This window comes from Alternaria burnsii (assembly GCF_013036055.1).
Source record: "Alternaria burnsii strain CBS107.38 chromosome Unknown 740, whole genome shotgun sequence".
NCBI classification, from domain to species: domain Eukaryota; kingdom Fungi; phylum Ascomycota; class Dothideomycetes; order Pleosporales; family Pleosporaceae; genus Alternaria; species Alternaria burnsii.
The window spans coordinates 1683917-1701229 of NW_024066112.1; the positions used below are offsets into that span (position 1 = coordinate 1683917).

General features: G+C 52.4%; 3 protein-coding genes across 3 annotated transcripts; 1 reads left to right on the forward strand and 2 right to left on the reverse strand.

Moving 5' to 3' along the window:
• Nucleotides 1-155: 155 nt before the first annotated feature.
• Nucleotides 156-8739, forward strand: GT037_005401 (dna repair protein rhp51; the record flags this gene model as incomplete). Its single annotated transcript, XM_038930448.1, has 10 exons — nucleotides 156-578; nucleotides 639-862; nucleotides 918-1206; nucleotides 1689-1768; nucleotides 1818-1885; nucleotides 1933-2592; nucleotides 3123-5906; nucleotides 5955-6255; nucleotides 6321-6810; nucleotides 7363-8739. Coding segments are annotated over 10 exons (6696 nt in total), but the record flags the coding sequence as incomplete, so codon positions are not given.
• A 3255-nt stretch (nucleotides 8740-11994) lies between these two features.
• GT037_005402 (histone acetyltransferase myst2) lies at nucleotides 11995-13662 on the reverse strand (the record flags this gene model as incomplete). Its single annotated transcript, XM_038930449.1, has 4 exons — nucleotides 11995-12001; nucleotides 12079-12350; nucleotides 12402-13341; nucleotides 13394-13662. The coding sequence occupies 4 exons, from the start codon at nucleotides 13660-13662 to the stop codon at nucleotides 11995-11997; spliced, it is 1488 nt and encodes a 495-aa protein (XP_038787399.1).
• Nucleotides 13663-14211: 549 nt separating this feature from the next.
• Nucleotides 14212-17000, reverse strand: GT037_005403 (carbohydrate esterase family 4 protein; the record flags this gene model as incomplete). Its single annotated transcript, XM_038930450.1, has 2 exons — nucleotides 14212-16628; nucleotides 16682-17000. 2 exons carry the CDS (start codon nucleotides 16998-17000, stop codon nucleotides 14212-14214), a joined length of 2736 nt encoding a protein of 911 aa, XP_038787400.1.
• Nucleotides 17001-17313: the final 313 nt, after the last annotated feature.

Sequence of the window (17313 nt, forward strand, 5' to 3'; positions counted from 1 at the left end):
CCACCCGTTTAACCTCACCCGCGGGCAAATCGCGTCCTGATACGTGGAGGTTTTATGCCGGTGCTTAAAGTTGCTCGGTACAGATACCAACGTGTTGGATGAAAGATGGCCCTGACGTAGGAGGGGTACACAACGCGTCGGCACTGCCCCTCCAGATCACCCTTCAAAAGTTTGCCATTCCTGCCTTCTTTCAAATTTCCTACATCTCAAACTTTACCTTACAATTTATGATTCGTACCCTAGCAAGAATGGCACCCAAAAACTGGACCAAGGAGCACTTCACGCTCAACACTGGCGCAAAGATTCCCGCTGTCGGTCTCGGCACATGGCAGTCAAAGCCTGGTGAGGTTCGCGAGGCCGTCAAGGCTGCTCTCCAGGGAGGATACCGCCACATTGACACCGCGCTTGCCTACGGCAACGAGAAGGAGGTCGGCGAGGGTATCAAGGACTCTGGCGTACCCCGTGAGGAGATCTGGGTTACCACCAAGCTTGACAACCCATGGCACAAGCGCGTTGAAGAGGGCATTACCAGCTCTCTGAACAGTCTTGGTCTCGACTACGTTGACCTTTACCTCATGGTAAGTTGCTCAACATCAAGGTATACTCTCCGATTGGACTAAACACTGACGCGGTGACAGCACTGGCCTTCTTCCACCGACCCCGATGATCTTAAGAAGCACTACCCCGACTGGGACTTCAAGGACACCTGGGCGGAGATGCAGAAGCTCCCCGAGTCTGGCCGCGTAAAGAACATTGGTGTTTCCAACTTCGCCATCAAGAACCTCGAGAAGCTGTTTGCCGATTCTCGCTTCAAGACCACACCTGCCGTCAACCAGATCGAGCTCCACCCCAACAACCCCTCGTAAGTCATGTGTTGGCAGCTCACTCATGTATGTGTAAACTGACAATGCGACCAGCCCCAAGCTCCTCGATTACTGCAAGGAGAAGGGCATCCACGCCACCGCCTACTCTTGCCTCGGATCAACCGACTCACCTCTTTACAAGAACGAGAAGCTCAAGAAGCTCGCCGACAACAAAGGCAAGTCTGTCCAGCAAGTCTTGCTCATGTGGGGTCTGCAGCGTGGCTCCAGCGTCATCCCCAAGTCTGTCACAGCATCTCGCATCCAGGGCAATTTCCAGCTTGACGGCTGGGAGCTGACTGACGAGGAGATGAAGGAGATTAGCTCGCTGCCTGAGCGCTTCAAGGTTTGTGGTGACGCCTGGCTACCAGTCAAGGTCTTTTTTGGCGATGACGAGTAGGTCTTTACGTACAATGATACCATGAAATAGAAAGGAATGAACATGTGACTACACATACACCCGAAGTGTCGGTGCGTGAAGCGTCTTTGGTGTTGCGGAGTAACGTCGGACATGACCGTGGGAGCCTGCGCGCCTGCCTTGTGGCGATTTATCAGCGTCATGTGAGGACGCGTTTGGCGCTAGCCAGACGCGCCTGATCTAGATGCCCGGTCGCCACTCATCCCTCTTTCTTGAACACTTCACACTCGACTCCAGTACAACGACTAATTCACACTTTTTTACCGTCCCATATCCGCCAAAATGAGTGCCGAAGAAGAGCAGTTCGATGATAGCAGCATGGGTGGCCCTGGTGCCCCCACTCCGGTGTCTGCGCTTGAAGTATGCTTTACTTGACTTGGTACGCGCAGCGGACGTTGACGAGATCTCAGGGAGTCAATGGATTGACTGCACGCGACATCAAATTGATTGTTGAGGGTGGCTTCAACACCGTAGAATCAATTGCCTATACGTATGTCAGCCACTGTGTGTAGATTAGCCCCGCCACTAACAACAGATAGGCCACGGCGAGCGCTCGAGCAAATAAAGGGCATCTCAGAACAAAAGGCCTCAAAACTACTTGCAGAAGGTAAGCACCAATGACGCCGCTATACTGCCTGTTGCTTACTTGAACAGCCTCCAAACTTGTACCTATGGGCTTCACCACGGCCACCGAGATGCACTCACGCCGCAGCGAACTCATTTCAATCACGACCGGCTCAAAACAACTGGACACTCTTCTGGCAGGTGGAATTGAGACTGGCTCGATCACAGAGATCTTTGGCGAGTTTCGAACGGGAAAGAGTCAGATTTGTCATACACTCGCCGTTACCTGCCAGCTGCCGTTCGACATGGGCGGTGGTGAGGGCAAGTGCCTATACATCGACACCGAGGGCACCTTCCGACCAGTACGATGTTTGGCTGTGGCAAATCGATTCGGACTTTCCGGGGAAGAAGTTCTAGACAACGTTGCTTACGCGCGCGCATACAACTCTGATCACCAGCTGGAGCTTCTCAACCAGGCCGCCCAGATGATGACGGAGACACGATTCTCATTGCTCGTCGTCGACTCCGCCACCGCACTATATCGAACGGATTTTGCGGGGCGTGGAGAGCTTTCGGCTAGGCAAACACATTTGGCCAAGTTCATGCGCACGCTACAACGGCTTGCGGATGAGTTTGGTATTGCCGTCGTAATCACCAACCAAGTCGTTGCACAAGTGGATGGTGGGCCAAGTGCCATGTTCAACCCAGATCCGAAGAAACCTATCGGAGGAAACATCATTGCGCACGCAAGTACGACGCGCCTCAGCTTGAGGAAGGGCAGAGGAGAAACGCGTGTTTGCAAGATCTACGACAGTCCATGTCTGCCAGAGAGCGATTGCCTGTTCGCCATCAACGAAGACGGCATCGGCGATCCTAAGGAGAAGGACCTCGAGGAGAGGGCTAATAGATGATGAGGCTGATGGAGGGGATTCGGCCACGATTCGCATTGCTGGTGCAAGGCGTAATGGGGCGGCGACGATCTAGATGTGTTTGATCGTGGACGATTTATGTTTATGCAATGCGTATGATATCCTAATACAAAACGTGAAGCGAAGCGCATCATGGTTGTCCACTTCTCTCGCGTGCTACGTGATGCGAGCCCCCCTGCAAGAAACGTCAAGGTGATCTGCGGTGAAGGACAAAGCCGCGTCCGTGCACGCGTGCGCCAGACAGCTTCGTGCATGCACCGCGGCGACTGTTTTTGTGAGCTTTACCTTCGCGCCGACAGCTGCAACTCCAACCCAACGCGCGCCACCGTTCCTCGACTCCTGCGACGACAGTCGGGTCCCTTTCGCATGCGATCGCCATGGTTCAAAACGGAGGCACATGTCTCTACAAAGAGGCGCGATTGAACATTGAACCCGCCTATCCTGGCTCGACAATTGTATTTTCGATACCAACACACGCTCCTTTCGGGGTCCGAGGCACGGTGAAGCGCAGTCTCATTACAGAGCACTATGCAGACAAAGACGAGGAGGCCTTCACGAGGCGTCATCTAGCCACAGATGGATCCATGTACTTTCGGCAACACCATGCATACCCGCGAAGCTTCCTCTGGCGGGTGCTGGACAACAGAAAGATGCTGGAGATACAGTCCACCGACTTGGACCACGACTTTTCCGACAAGTTCGAGGCCAACCTCACGCTCCTCTTCCAGTTCCCCGCCGAGATTCGACCCTTTTGCGTCGCCTTCGCTGAGCCCGCTGATCGAGACGCATTGAGCGTCTTCGTAATCACGACGAACAACGAGCTCTATACCATGGCTCTCCACCGCGACTTCTTCTCCACTCCCGCAGCCTCGGAGCAGGAACCCGAGACGTGGTGTAAGAGGTTCGAGCCGGCCCTCTTCAGCGGGCGCATACCCTACAGATTGGTCGCCGAAAGCGCAGAGGAGCTACTTGTAACGCTTGACGATGGGGCCATCTGCCGTCTGATTTGGGACAAGGCCAACAACACGTGGGACGGGGCCCGGTACCAGCAGAGTAACTGGTCGGTACGCGGTCTTCTGTCATGGAAAGCGCAGCCCACAGTCCGGTTTGAAAACGCAGACTTTGCTGTATCAGCTGCCGCTGCGGTCGCGATATCACCGAACAAGCAACATATCCTCTCAGTATGTTTGGATCACTCGATAAGGGCGTGGAACATTGAGTCGGGCAAGCCAGGTGCTCACATTGACCTCTTGGGCGCCGACGACTTCGCACTGGAAAAGTCACAAGCTTCATACTCGATTGGGCCTTCGCAGTCGATGCTCATGACTGTTGTGGACGGTCTTGGGGGGCCGGGAGGCGCAGAGTATCACATCGTCACCTACTCCCCGAAGCAGCATCAATTCAAGTTCTGGGGCGTGCGGGACGCGGACGACCAGGACCATGGATTCTACGATGCTGCGCAGGACTCGGAGCTCATTCCGCCGATTGACGAACTCATGAACACGACTGTATGGACACTAGAGGAATTCCACGTAATCCCAGGACCTGGGTGGAGGGGCTCGGAGATCTGGATACGCGCTAGGTCAGGACCGAGCAGTAAAGTCTACTCATTGAAATTCGACCTCACTGATTTTGCCGACCAACGAACACAAACTTGGAAGAACGATTGGGTGTCTGTTGATTCAGGCCCATTGACCGTCGAGGCACTAAAGATCAATCCTGCGAATCCTAGCGAGCGAGAGTCGGAGCCTGACGAGGAGGTCTCTGATCAATGGATTGACTTCCTGTTCTATCCCGGACGGTTCACGATTGCGACGTTGGAGACGGCGCTGCTCATCTGCAAAAGAGGTTCAGAGCGGGTGCGGTCAAGTCGATCGTCGAATCGGGGCAGCTTGAAAGAGCGTCTAAGCGCCACTATTGTCACCCTCGCAGTCGAGCACAGTCCGCAAACAGAAGATCTCAGCAAAGCCATAATAGCAGAGTGGCAGGCTTACTGGAGTCTGGTAAAGGATCTACATAAGCGAAGGGGAGAATCGCTATCACTCGTTTACGACCGAGCTACCGACCGGCCGTGGCTAGTGTTGAGCGACCATCTCTCTGCGATTAGGAATTGCAGCGAGTCAGAAGTCACTACACTCAACGCAGCTGCCATCTCAAGCCAGCGCGTGCTGAGCAAACCCCTACGGCAAACCCTGGATACTTCGGAGTCTCGCGATGTGGCACGTTTATTGAACGCCGCAGCTTCCTTCCGTCAACGACTGCCATCTTTTGTCCAGCAACAAGTACAACGCCACATGGAGATGGACCTACTACAGAGTCGGAACATCACAATCTTGGATCGCATGGAATGGATCGAGGTTAACAGCGAACTCTCCCAGCATGTGACTGACGAGGATGTCACCGTCCTTGTCGAAGAGCTTGGTATGGAAGTGAAGGACTTGGGCACTGAGACATTTCTCCGAGCTATCAAGAAACTGGACTATGAACATGATGGCCGACCTCAGTCGAGAAAGCAAATCGCAAGATATGGGCTGAGTGCGCTATCTTCAGTCTCCAAGGAAACGCTTGAGAACGACCATAATGCCCTATTGGACTTGCTTGTGCTGCTGTTGTTCATGTTCATCGAGCTGGAGGGAGAAACACATGACGAGTGGGATGCATCTGAAGTCTTTGCAGAGCTTTTGCTTCGGTACAAGGATTGTATGGTGGTGTCCTGGTTAGCTCGCACAGTGTGGGCTCACCAGTCTATGACGGGTCAAGCGTCAGAGCAACTGTATCGCATGTTAGGCGAGACGTACAAGACCCAGAAGCTACCTATTACCCAGACAGTCCTCGAGGGCATTTACGGACTGCGCGCCTTTGAGGTCTTGCTACCAAAGGATACGAAGGCGGGTCTACTCACCCACTGGAGCCGGGGCTGGTTGTCTTTCATCTTCAGGGAACACGACTTTGAGAATGTCGTGGAGGACATTATGGGGTTCCTTCTAGCACAGCAAGAGTACGACCTCGCTATGGACTTTTCCAAGTTCCTTCCAGAAGGTCATTGGGCCTCTTATCTCAAGGGGCGCATGCACCTTGCACTCGGTGAGAGTGCGCTCGCGTCTTTATGCTTCCAAAAGCCTGCATATACTATGGGTAAGTCTACTAGATGCATGTTTGCCAACAGACCACTAATCTGCACAGCCCTCGGTCCAATGTTCGATGTCGCGGAAGAAGACACAGCAGGCCTGGTATCAGAAGTCGAACGAAACTCGTTTTCCGAAGGCCTAGCACGCTACTACAGTCACGTCATCGGCCTGTTCGAGAAGGCCAAGGCATATTCCCACGTTGCGGATTTTGCCAAACTCGGTCTGCGATGTTTGATGGGCCAGGAAGATGAGGAGCTCAAGACGGATCTGCTCCAACGGCTTTTCACCGCTTCAATACAGACAGCTAGGTTCCATGATGCGTACTCTGCGTTGATCAGGCATAGCGACACAGCCTTGTACGTCAAATTACCCGTCTTGCCACTGTCCGACTTGTTATACTGACTATTGCCATTCCCCACAGGAAAACGTCTGATCTTCAAACTCTCATCACAACCATGGTCACGGCCTCGCAAACTCGCACCCTCCTCACGTTCCCCTTTGTCGGCCTCTCCGACGCCGTCGACACCATCCTCACCTCTCTCTGCCATAAGACACTCAACCTTGCTTCCGGACCGCCGTACCATCAAATCCTCTACTCGTTCCGCATCAGCCGAAACAACTTCCGCGGCGCAGCGTCTATCCTACACGAGCGGCTGCAACGTCTCAAAACGACAAGTAGCAAGATCCATGACCCGGCTGATGAAAGCCTGGCGCAGATTTACCTCATGATTATCAATACCTTGTCGGCGGTCAGCAAGGAGGATGCGTATATATTGGCTGAGCAGAGGTTGGAGAGTAGTGGTGCAGGAGGGGGGTTGAATTGGGGGATTGGACAGGGCAAGAAGTTGCTCAAGAGGCAGATTGTCACGCTAGATACGCTGAGAAAGGAGTATCAGGAGGAGTTGGATCGGGTGGCGGCGATTGAGAGTGGGCAGTTTCCTTTTGTGGAGACGGAGGATGGGATGGACATCTTGTAGGGGTGTTTATAGCATGGCGTTTGTTAGGGAGTATTAGAGGGAATGATGGATGTAAGACTATACGTGACCTGCATGTGGAAGGGTCGTTTCTTTTCTTCTTTCTGAATGGATGGCTGTAGCTAGCAAATACGATGGATATCAAGACGTCTTTACGCAGAGTAGCTGTTTGGAGTGTTGATCATGCATGGCTTGAGGTTGATGGGTGAGGAGGCCGGAGGTGGAAATGACGCGCTAAGGCGCGCTCAGATGGGCGAATTGCGGGGCGTCGCGACCGACGTGTGGGTGCATGGCAACCGCTGGAAGAAAGCAGGCCTGACTCGTCACTGCTCACCACTCCAAAGACGGCAGATGGTCTATACAACAGCGCAATGAACGCCTTGTTCTCTCTCCCACCTACACAGACGTGCTCCTACTACAGCATATAGCCATGGTGATGCTCGCATGTCCCGTCGCGTACCCACGCACTCCACTAACACAAACACTCAGAACTCAAAGTCACTGCGCCGCCTCGCCGCCGACCACGGCTCCCTGCACACCGCCGGCCTTCCTCCCAACTACCTGTTCCCTCCAGGCGCGGATGACTCGGCAGATCTCACCTCTCTAGACGTCCTTCTCGCAGGCCCTGTCGGAACACCTTATTCGGGCGGTGTATGGCGCCTGCACCTCGACATCCCACCTACCTACCCCGCCGCCCCGCCCACGGCCCAGTTCCGAACCAGACTATGGCATCCGAACATTGACGAGGCCACGGGCGCCGTGTGTGTGGAGACGCTGAAGCGGGACTGGAGTAGTAGTTTGAAGCTGAGAGACGTGCTCGTTACGATATCCTGTCTACTCATCCAACCGAATCCCGCGAGTGCGCTCAACGAAGCAGCGGGCAAACTGGCCGTCGAGGACTGGGAGGGTTACTGTAGGCGGGCAAAGCTCATGACGGATATCCATGCTGCTGTGCCGCGGGACATGGCCGATGAGGTCAGGCAAGCGCAAATGAGGGGCGAAGACAAGGAGACGTCGCCCGAGGAACGTGGCGCGAAACCAGTGTCCAAGGGCAAGGAGAAGGAGCGCGTCAAGATGACGCCTGCGGGACCAAAGTTGCAACGCCCAGCGAGTGAAGACGAAGAGAACAGGCGACGGAGAGGCGGTGCCGGCATGCCGGGAGAGCAAAATAGTGATGCAGAGGAAGACTGGATACCTGGGCCGCCCGGGGGCGACCAGACAGCAGCAAGAGGAGGTGGCAGTCATCATCATGCAAGGACGAGGAGTAAAGGGAACAACGCCTTTGGCATCAAAGGGCTTACTAGGCTTGATACGGCTCCAAAACGCGTCTTTGGTGGTACGCATACCCCAACGCCGACGTCGCCTGGTATACCGAACCCCTTTCCCGACAAGGAAGAGGAGAAGCACACTACTATTGTTGATGACGCTGATGGTCCTCCGTTTGTTACCGTCACGTCGAAACGTGACGCACATGGTCTAAAGCTCAGCTCGACAACGACGACCACAACAACAACAGCAGTGGTAGTAACAGAGCAAACAGAAACCCCCGACCTGCTCAAATTCTCCCACAAGAACCCTTTTTCGGCTATCCAACTCAACAACCAAACTCATCCTTTGATCAAGGAATTCTCGTATAGTTGGGAAGACGCGGCTGTGTTGCACGATGCTACTGTTGCTGCTGCTGCTGGTGGTGGCGGTGATCATAGTAATACAGTGGAAAAGTCACTCGTGAGGAAGAGACTGGCGGGCGAAGAGTTTGAGAAGAAGAAGAAATGGGAGATGAAGAGGTTTAGGAGGGCTGGGGGGGATTTGAAGAGGTTTAATCGTGGGGATTGGGGAGCGAGGGTGGGGGTGGGGAGGTTGTGATATTTGCATTTTGCTGGTGATGGGTGAGAGAGAGAGAGGGTGTGTGTAGGAGAGGAGCCTGTGAGGACGGGTTGGGTTCATGGAGTTGGTGGTGGTGACTGGCATAGCAAAATGGCGTTTTTTGGTGTTTTTTGTGTGTGTGTGAGCGCATCATGGATGGAGTTTTTGGCAGAATTGTTGTTATGTGAGTGCGGAGGTGTTGGCTGGTGTGAGATGGGATGATCCTTATGTGTTACACTCTCCTATGAATCACACAAAAGTCTAATGGTACAATGTCGCGACGTTTTCGTCATCTCAGGTCATAGGTGAAGGTGATAGACGGTTTTGGTTGTGTACAGTGAGGAATTTGTAAACGTAGGCAGGTGTCAGATACTGACGTCCGTCGGACCATGATATCGAGTAGTTGCGTTTTTGGTGCTCGGCGCGCATAACCATCTTGTGGTACAAGTTTTTTTTGTGAGATAACACCTATCTTCCTATAGTGAAGAAGGGAAGAAGAAAGTTTATTCGATGAATGCGGTTTTAAATCCCATCGCCACTTTTGCTCATGCTTTTGTTCCCGCTCTCCATCCTATCGATAGTGCAGTTGCAGGACAGCGAAGACGAACATTTTGTTGAACGCGGCCGTTTCCCAACTCATGGACTCAGGTAGATATGTTTTGAAGTTGGTTCCCGCCATGTCAAACTCGGCGCGAAGCTTCTAGTCATTTCATCGTGGACTTGAACATTGAGTATTGAGCAAAGAAGAAGAGGCCAGAGCAGGCGCATCGATTGTCTTAACAAGGTTTTGGAAGGCGGCACCGTCTCCATAGTAGGTAATGGTTGTCTTTCTTAGGAAAAGAGAGGCGGAAACTTGATGTTGAAGGAAGAAGGTCCGCCAGTTGAGGATCTTATAGGAGTTGCGAGACGACGGCGCTCACCCATAGAAGCGAATGTTGAAGCTTTTGAGTAGAGTGCGTAATGTTTTGAAAGATCGTTGGCCTGGTCGGGAGACGGGAAAAAGGTCCGGAACATATTACGGTTGAATCGCGCTTTTGGAGAAAGAGAGAGAAGCGGTCTCATGTCGGTGACTGCTTAACGTTTGTGAAGAAAAGAAGAAATTCGATGATGTAGGAAGAGTGGTCGACCAGTCGGAGATTTTTTATATGCTGCAATCGTGGCGGTGGCGCTCTCATGAGAGGGGATGTGGGAAATTCCTAGAACATCCAAAGTTCGATATGGTGCTTCGAGAGAGACACATAGGAGGGTCCGGTGGTTACTTTTGGAGCAACAGGCGCAATCTCCATTTCACTCTCCATCCTATTTTGGGAAAATGAAGAAGAAGATGGGTGTAGAAGAAGGAGTACTGCAGCCGCAGACAGGTTTTATAGTAGAGCCAGGGGAAGATCACACGTAGGAGCTTCGTGGTTGGCCGTCGATAATCTGTGCTCATAGATCTCGTGAGCGAGCAACGACGGCTATTCTCCTAACGTGCCCAAGCTTGACAGTGCAGAAAGACACACATGTCAATATTGTAGTCGTGATTTCGAAGGAAAGGCGCAGTCCCCATAGTGCTAGTGCTTGGTGATTTTGGAAGAAGAGGCGAAGTCCCCATAAAGGTTGTATGGCGTCGTTTTGGAAGAAGAGATGGATTTCGATTTTAGAAAAGAAGAAGAAAAGAGGTGCCGCCACAGGAGGTTTGATAGTAGATTGATGCGACAGCCGCACCCGAACATGTATGTGTGCCTCTGTCCTTTTGAATGAACAAATAGTTGCAACGTTGTCTTGAAAAGAAGGCACCGTCATCCAGACCATGGTCGCGATTTTGAAGAAAAGGTGGTATGCAGATACATAGAGTGTATGTGTCCACTTTTAGGAGCAGGCAGAGCAATCTCCATAAGACGGACCGTATTGCTTTTTGGTGAAAGAAGAGAAAGAGTTTAGATGTAGAAAGAAGGGATACAGCTGCCGAAGAGATCATTTTATAGAAGGGCCAAGAAGACAGCTGCACATGTGATCGATCATCGCCATCTCCATCTCAGCCATTGCAGTGCTCCACCAAGAGCGACAGCGCCGTCATACCCATGACCTTTCCAGTTCTCGATACACGCAGAAGCTCAGGCTAGGTTGCAGCTGTGTGTACCTCGCCGCAAGCGCCACACATCAAACGTGACTCATGTTTTTGTTAGATAAGTGGTGTAAACTCTGAACAGAGATTTCCCGTCATGAAGCACACTGATGCGTCTTTTGGAAATTGCGGCACGACGAGGAAACATGTATATGTTTGGTGTGTGTTGGAAGACCGAACGCCTTCTCCATGTGTAGTCTGGTTTTTGAATTTTGTTAAGAAGAGAATGAAATGATATTATTGATGGAGAGGAGGTGGGGCGCAGCGCAGACGCTTTTACGTATTGAACAATCCAAAAGTGTAGAGCTGGGGAAGAAGAATAAGTGCCGCACATGTGGCTCTCTTGTGATGACTTTCGTACTAGGGTGGCACTCGAAGAACGCTTCTCATAACAAACTCCAGCCGTGGATTTTAAGGCGCGAAGAGAGGTGCCGGACATAACTTGCAGGTAGCGACGTTTGGTAGAAGAGCCAGTCTCCTCCCTGCAACGACTTTGTTTTTTTTTCCGGTAAAATGGAGTGTGCTTTGGGATGTGAGAAAGACGGAGAGGTCATCATACTGAGACAATTTCATATGATCAGCCAAGAAGTGCAAGGCCAAAATACAAAGCTGGGAGTCAATGCGCATTTGAATACCACCCAAAGAGATGAGAAGAGCAGAGAGGCACTCCCCCCCCTCATAGGTTTGAGTTCTGGACCTATGGAGAGTAGGGGGAAAATTGAGGCCCACGCCCGAAGCATACCCCTAAAGACACAAGCCATACACGATATTGTCCTCGAACGTTTCCGGCGTCTCTCCTATGTAATGTGCGAAAGTTCGATGAAGAGTGGAGGCGCAGCTAGTGAAGAGCTTCATAGCATATCCAATGTGCCGCGGGCAACAAAATGTACATAAAGCGCCAATGTTTGAAACGTATGATAAGGCCTTGGGTTTTCTGGTGCGAGAAGCAGAAGCCGAGATTATACAGCGAACTATAACACTTTGTCTTCGTCGTGTGTATGTCAATGGAACGTGAAGAACATCAAAACTCATCAGGGAGTTGCAGCTCATTGAGGAAAGAGGAGAATGTTTTGAGAACGATGAAGAATGGCCAGGCTCATCCAGTGGAAATGCTAGCCATCATGCTTTTTCCTTTCCGCATCTCTGAATCAGACCCTACTTTGATTGACTATTGCTCTGCAGTTGTTCTACCCAAAACATGCAGTCGGCAACCATTGGTGCCTCTTTTGCACCTTTTCTTTTGCCTCGTCTTGTTTTGGTCCGAGTCTTCCGAGTCACACGAGTAATAACTCGGGTCCGCTCCTGGTGGAAGATCCCCTATGTACATGGGCGTATCCAGGTATTCTTGATAACCCCACCGCTGCCTGAACTGTGGGAGATTCTTGAGAAACACTTCCTCGCACAACTTTCCGGGCCCAATAATCATGCTTCGCTCGATATAGTTCCTGTGGGGTTGGTATTTTTTGGATCGTCGTCCCCATTGGTGTATGTGCTCTTCCTTCTCCTTTCCATGATTATCAGCATGTGTTCGTCCCAAAGTCAAGGATATACGCACCTTGTTCCACTCTTCTTTGGTCTGAATTAATACGTCGAATAATGGAAATTCATCCATTTCAGAAAAGTTTCCACGATCGTCCCGAAGCCATCCATGATTGTCCAAAAATCGGTGGTACCGACGGATAGCGACATGAGCTCCGGCGTATTTGAGATCATACATGGGCTTCCTGATGGCTTCTAGTACATTGAGAAGTTCACGCTCAACGTTCAAGAAGAATGGCATATCAAAACTTTTCTCCTCGATGACACTGACTAGCTTCTTCCTTTCTTTTGGATAACCTTGCGGCTCACTGGGCTCGATATAAACGCGAATATCCAGCTTGCCCTTGTCGGGCAGGAGCGAGAACGCAGACTCAAGATCCTCGTATAATTTGTCGAGTTGCTGCCGTTCTCTGTCAGTAGATTCTTTAATTATCCTGAGATAACCATCATATGGTGCGCGAACGTTGTTAACGTCGTGATAAATGCCTCGACTCAAATCTTGGCCTTGGATCTGGATGCACAGACGCCGAATGGACTTGTATGGTAGGATACCCAGCCCAAAGTAATCTTTCTGGAGCAATCCCGACAAGGATGGCAAGCCTAACCAGGTTTCCATATCGTAATTGCGGGGGTTATGACCATGGGTTTCGTGGAAGAAGGCGTCCTCGGTTTTGACTTTAAAACAGTTGGTGGCATAGTAGGATTCTGCTGCTTCGCGTGCAACTTGAATGCCTACGTAAGACGGGCAAAAGATCTTGTACTCTGCGTTGACGAACTGCTTGTCTGATACTTCACTAATACCCTTGAACTGACGCCTTTTCGTCCTCATTTCGGGGTCGCTAACAAGATGTCTATAGATCTTATCTCGCAATTCTCGAGGGAGCCTATCGGGTAAAGCTTTAGCAATGCGACGGATTCTCTCTCGGTCGAGTCGGGCGGTTTCGATCTGTTGTTTCCTGTGACGATGTCAAAACTCAGAAGACGCGATCTGCATGCGGGTGATAGTACGCAGACGGCTTGCGAAGGACGTCCTCTTCACCATCTTCGCTCGCCTGCCATTGGTTCTCCTCTTCAGAATCAGCGTTGCTTAACTCGTCGCTGTTGCTGGACTTGGCGTCGGATGAATCTCTCGCGTCATCGTCGCCCTCATAATCCTCCTCCTCGTCGGATGATTGGGGACACCGTTGGGCGATCTTGACAGCGCGAACTGGCTCGGCTTCATCCTCGAATGGTGGGGAGAACTCCCAGGCATTCGCAAACCGATACGACGGCGCCATGGTTACTCTCAAGATGAATATCCACTGGCGAAGCTGATGCAATGCGTTATCGACTCGTGATCTAATCTGACAAAGTTTGATTGTTCAAACTTGTTGGGTGCTACGATACTTATGCCGGTGATGAGGGTGTGGGGTCGCCGATCACACGGGCCGATTGTGCTCAACCTTGTAAGGGATGAAAAGCAATGTCTTTTCTCCGAAGTGAGGATTGACAATAAGACTCTGTGATCGCAAACACATGTCAGCGGGACGATCGGGTCACCCGGCCTTCTAGACGATGGTCATGTGATGACGTAACATCGGAATAGTAGCGCGTATAGTAATGGTGGGCGTCTTTATGGGTGTTGTAATGAGCTTGAGTTTCTCACTATGTCACTTTCACCGGACACGATACCATGATCAAAAGAATTTCCAGCACAACACCCACTAGATCTTCATCATCATGTATTGCTATTCTACATGTTGCATAAGCAAACCACAACAAACCACCTCCCAAAGGATATAACCAGAACATGAAGAAAGTCCAGAAACAAATACCTCACTCATCATCTAGAACCAGCACTTTCCGTATCCCTTGTCACATCCAAGACCACACGCCCAGGGGTCAATGGAGCAACGTCCACTCTGCTTGCAGCAGCATCCCATCTCAACACCGAAGAGCGTCTTGTAGCCAGCGCATGTCTGGCCACCGTTGGCCTCACCGCACTTTCCGTTTGAAGAAACGGGGAGCTTGGTAGGTGTGGGAGTGGCGGTTGTGGAGCAGGAAGTAGAGCTAGGGCGGACAATGGCGGTTGAGAAGGAAGATGAGGGGTGGACGGGGGTGGGTGTCATGGTGGAGACGGGGTAGGCAGAGGAAGCGGAGCTTGAGACAGGGTACTCGGAAGAGGCCGAGACGGCCACTGAGCTGCTTGATGAGACGGTCTCGGAGCTTCCAGGAGTGGAGGCTGGGTACTCGGAGGCTGGGACGACAGAGCTGGTAGGGTAGCTGTCCTTGGAAGCAGAGTCCGTGGCAGAAGCAGAGACAGAGACGGAGGTGGACTCGTGCTCCTCCGGCTTCTCAGATGCGGGAGTGGAAGCCGATGCGGAGACGTGCTCGGAAACGGAGACGGACACCGAGGCGTAGTCGGAGACTGAAGCGGAAGCAGAAGCAGAAGCAGAGATGTGCTCAGAGACAGAGGCAGAGGCAGAGGCGGATACGTGCTCAGAGACTGATGCAGAAACGTACTCTGAAGCCGAAGCGGAGGCGGAAGCAGAAACAGATGAAGAAATGACCTCAGACGTGGGCGTAGCAACGGTAGAAGATGTGGACTCGGACTTCTCGCTAGCGCTGGAAACAGCGATGGAAGAGGAGACAGACGAAGAAGAGACCGAAGGACAGTTGCCGTAGATTGGGTTGCAACCAGCACCACAGTGGTCCTCGGAGGAACCGCAGTATCCCCAAGCGGAGCAGCACTCTGACTTTACGCCCTCGAGAGTGCTAAATCCAACACATGTGTATCCCTTGACACCGCCGCATGAGCCGTCGCGAGACCTCTCACCAGAAGTGGTAGGAGTAGCGGAGGGTGCGGATGAGACTTGGCTGGCGCTGGAGCTAGCATCGATAGTGGTGCTAGCATCGGACGAAGCAGTAGCGGAAGAGCTCAAGACAGTGGAAGAAGAGACAGTGTCCTTGCTGACATCAGCCGAGGAAGACGGAGCTGGGGTAGAGCTAGCGGCTACAGAAGAAGATGCGCTGCTAACATCCTGAGCACCGCACTTTCCGAAGCCAGCCTGGCAACCTGTTCCGCAGTAGATGTCAGTGTTACCGCAGTATCCGTACTGAGAGCAGCACTCGCTAAGACCAGCGGGGCCGTTGAAGCCAATGCAGGTCATGCCGCCGTTTGCAGCACCGCAAGATCCATCGGTGGTAGAAGGGCCGGTAGGGGTAGGCACGGGACCAGTGACGCTGGCAGAAACGGAGGCAGAAGCGGACGGAGAGGCACTGGGCTGGGCACCACACTTTCCGAAACCGGCTTGGCAGCCAGTTTGGCAGTGGTCGGCGGTGTTTCCGCAGTATCCGTATTGAGAGCAGCACTCGCCGAGGAGACCGTCGATACCGACCCAGCCGACGCAGGACTGGTCACCGCCAGTTGAGCCGCACATGCCGTCCTTGGAGGTAGGGCCGGTGGGAGTAGGGACGGCAGAAGAGGTGCGAGTAGAGGAAGTGCTGGGGGGAGCGGGGGTAGAGTCGCGGTACCAGTTTTCCTTGGGGTCTTGGAGGCACTCGCCCATGGTAACAGCCGTGAGGCCTTGGGCGTAGAGGTAGTCAAGCATGTATGCAGTGAGGTTCTCGGCGGTCAGTTGGTGGATGTCGTGGCCGATGACGAGTCTGTCACCGTCGTATGGGTCTCCGCTGTTGCGGGTGTCAATACCGTTCTTGAAGTTGTCCTTGGCGACCTGGATCTTCTCCGGAGTCAGTTGGTTGTAGTCGTCGGTGTCGAGATCGAAGTAGGAAACGACGTAGCCAAGATCAGACATGACTTCCTGGCACTCAGCATCGCAGGAAGAGTAAGGTGGGCGCATGTAGGTAGGGTATTTGCCGATGATGTTACGGATGGCCATTTCGTTCTTGACCATCTGGTCGTAAACCTCCTCCTTGGTGATAAGGCTGAGGTCCTGGTGGGACCAAGTGTGAGAAGCGACCTGATGGCCGTTGTCGTACATCTTCTTGATGACGCCAGCCCAGTTCTCATCAATAGCACCTTTTCCGATGTTGTTACCGGTGATGAAGAACGTGGCATGGGCACCACGTGCTTCAAATTGAGCCATAACGTTTTCGGTGTAGATGTATGGACCATCGTCGTAGGTGATAGCGACGGTTCCAGGGTTGTTGCAGACGTAGATGCCACCGCCGCCGTAAGGAATAGATCCCAGTTGGGGACGGGCGTCATTGCGGGTGCTTGCTCCAGCGGGGGTCTTGTTGGCATCTGCAGTGACATGAGTAAGCTGATCACAGTAGATGGAAAAGAACGTTTCATACCGCATGCAGGTCCAAAGTTGAACAAGCAGTCAGGCGCTTGGCAGTGTTCCTGGGTAGTACCACAGTATCCGGCGCTTGAGCAGCACTCGTTGTCCGCACACTTTTGGTTGCCGCCGTCGGGACCACAGCGTCCGTCAGTGGACTGGCGGGGGCGGATGATGGGATCTGGGTGAGCAATATGATGGTCCTTGAAACCAGCGAAAGGGTTGCTGGCCCTCAACTGCCTAGGCATACCAACGATCCTTGGCATACCCTCCATGCCATGAGCGGCAACGAGCGGTGCTACCAAAGAGGCAGCAGCGACTTGAGTGAAACGCATCTTAGCGAATTAGGTTTTACAGTCCTAGTATGGTTGTAGTATTCGGTTTAGGTTGCAAGAGTGTAAAGCGAGTGTGGTTGACAATAATAAGTCAATTAGAATTAGTTAGGAGTAAACGAGTGACAGTCGCTATGCGTGCAAAGACGAGTAAGACGAGTAAAGAACGCAAAGAGAAGAAATCCGATATACTTATAACAGAGAATCCTGTAGACGCACCTCCAAGGGCGACGACTCGTGGCGTAGCTGCGAGGAGTGGAGCCCCACTAACTGAAAGAAGTCAGCACACTATTATCAGCAGCCAAGAGTGCGGCCC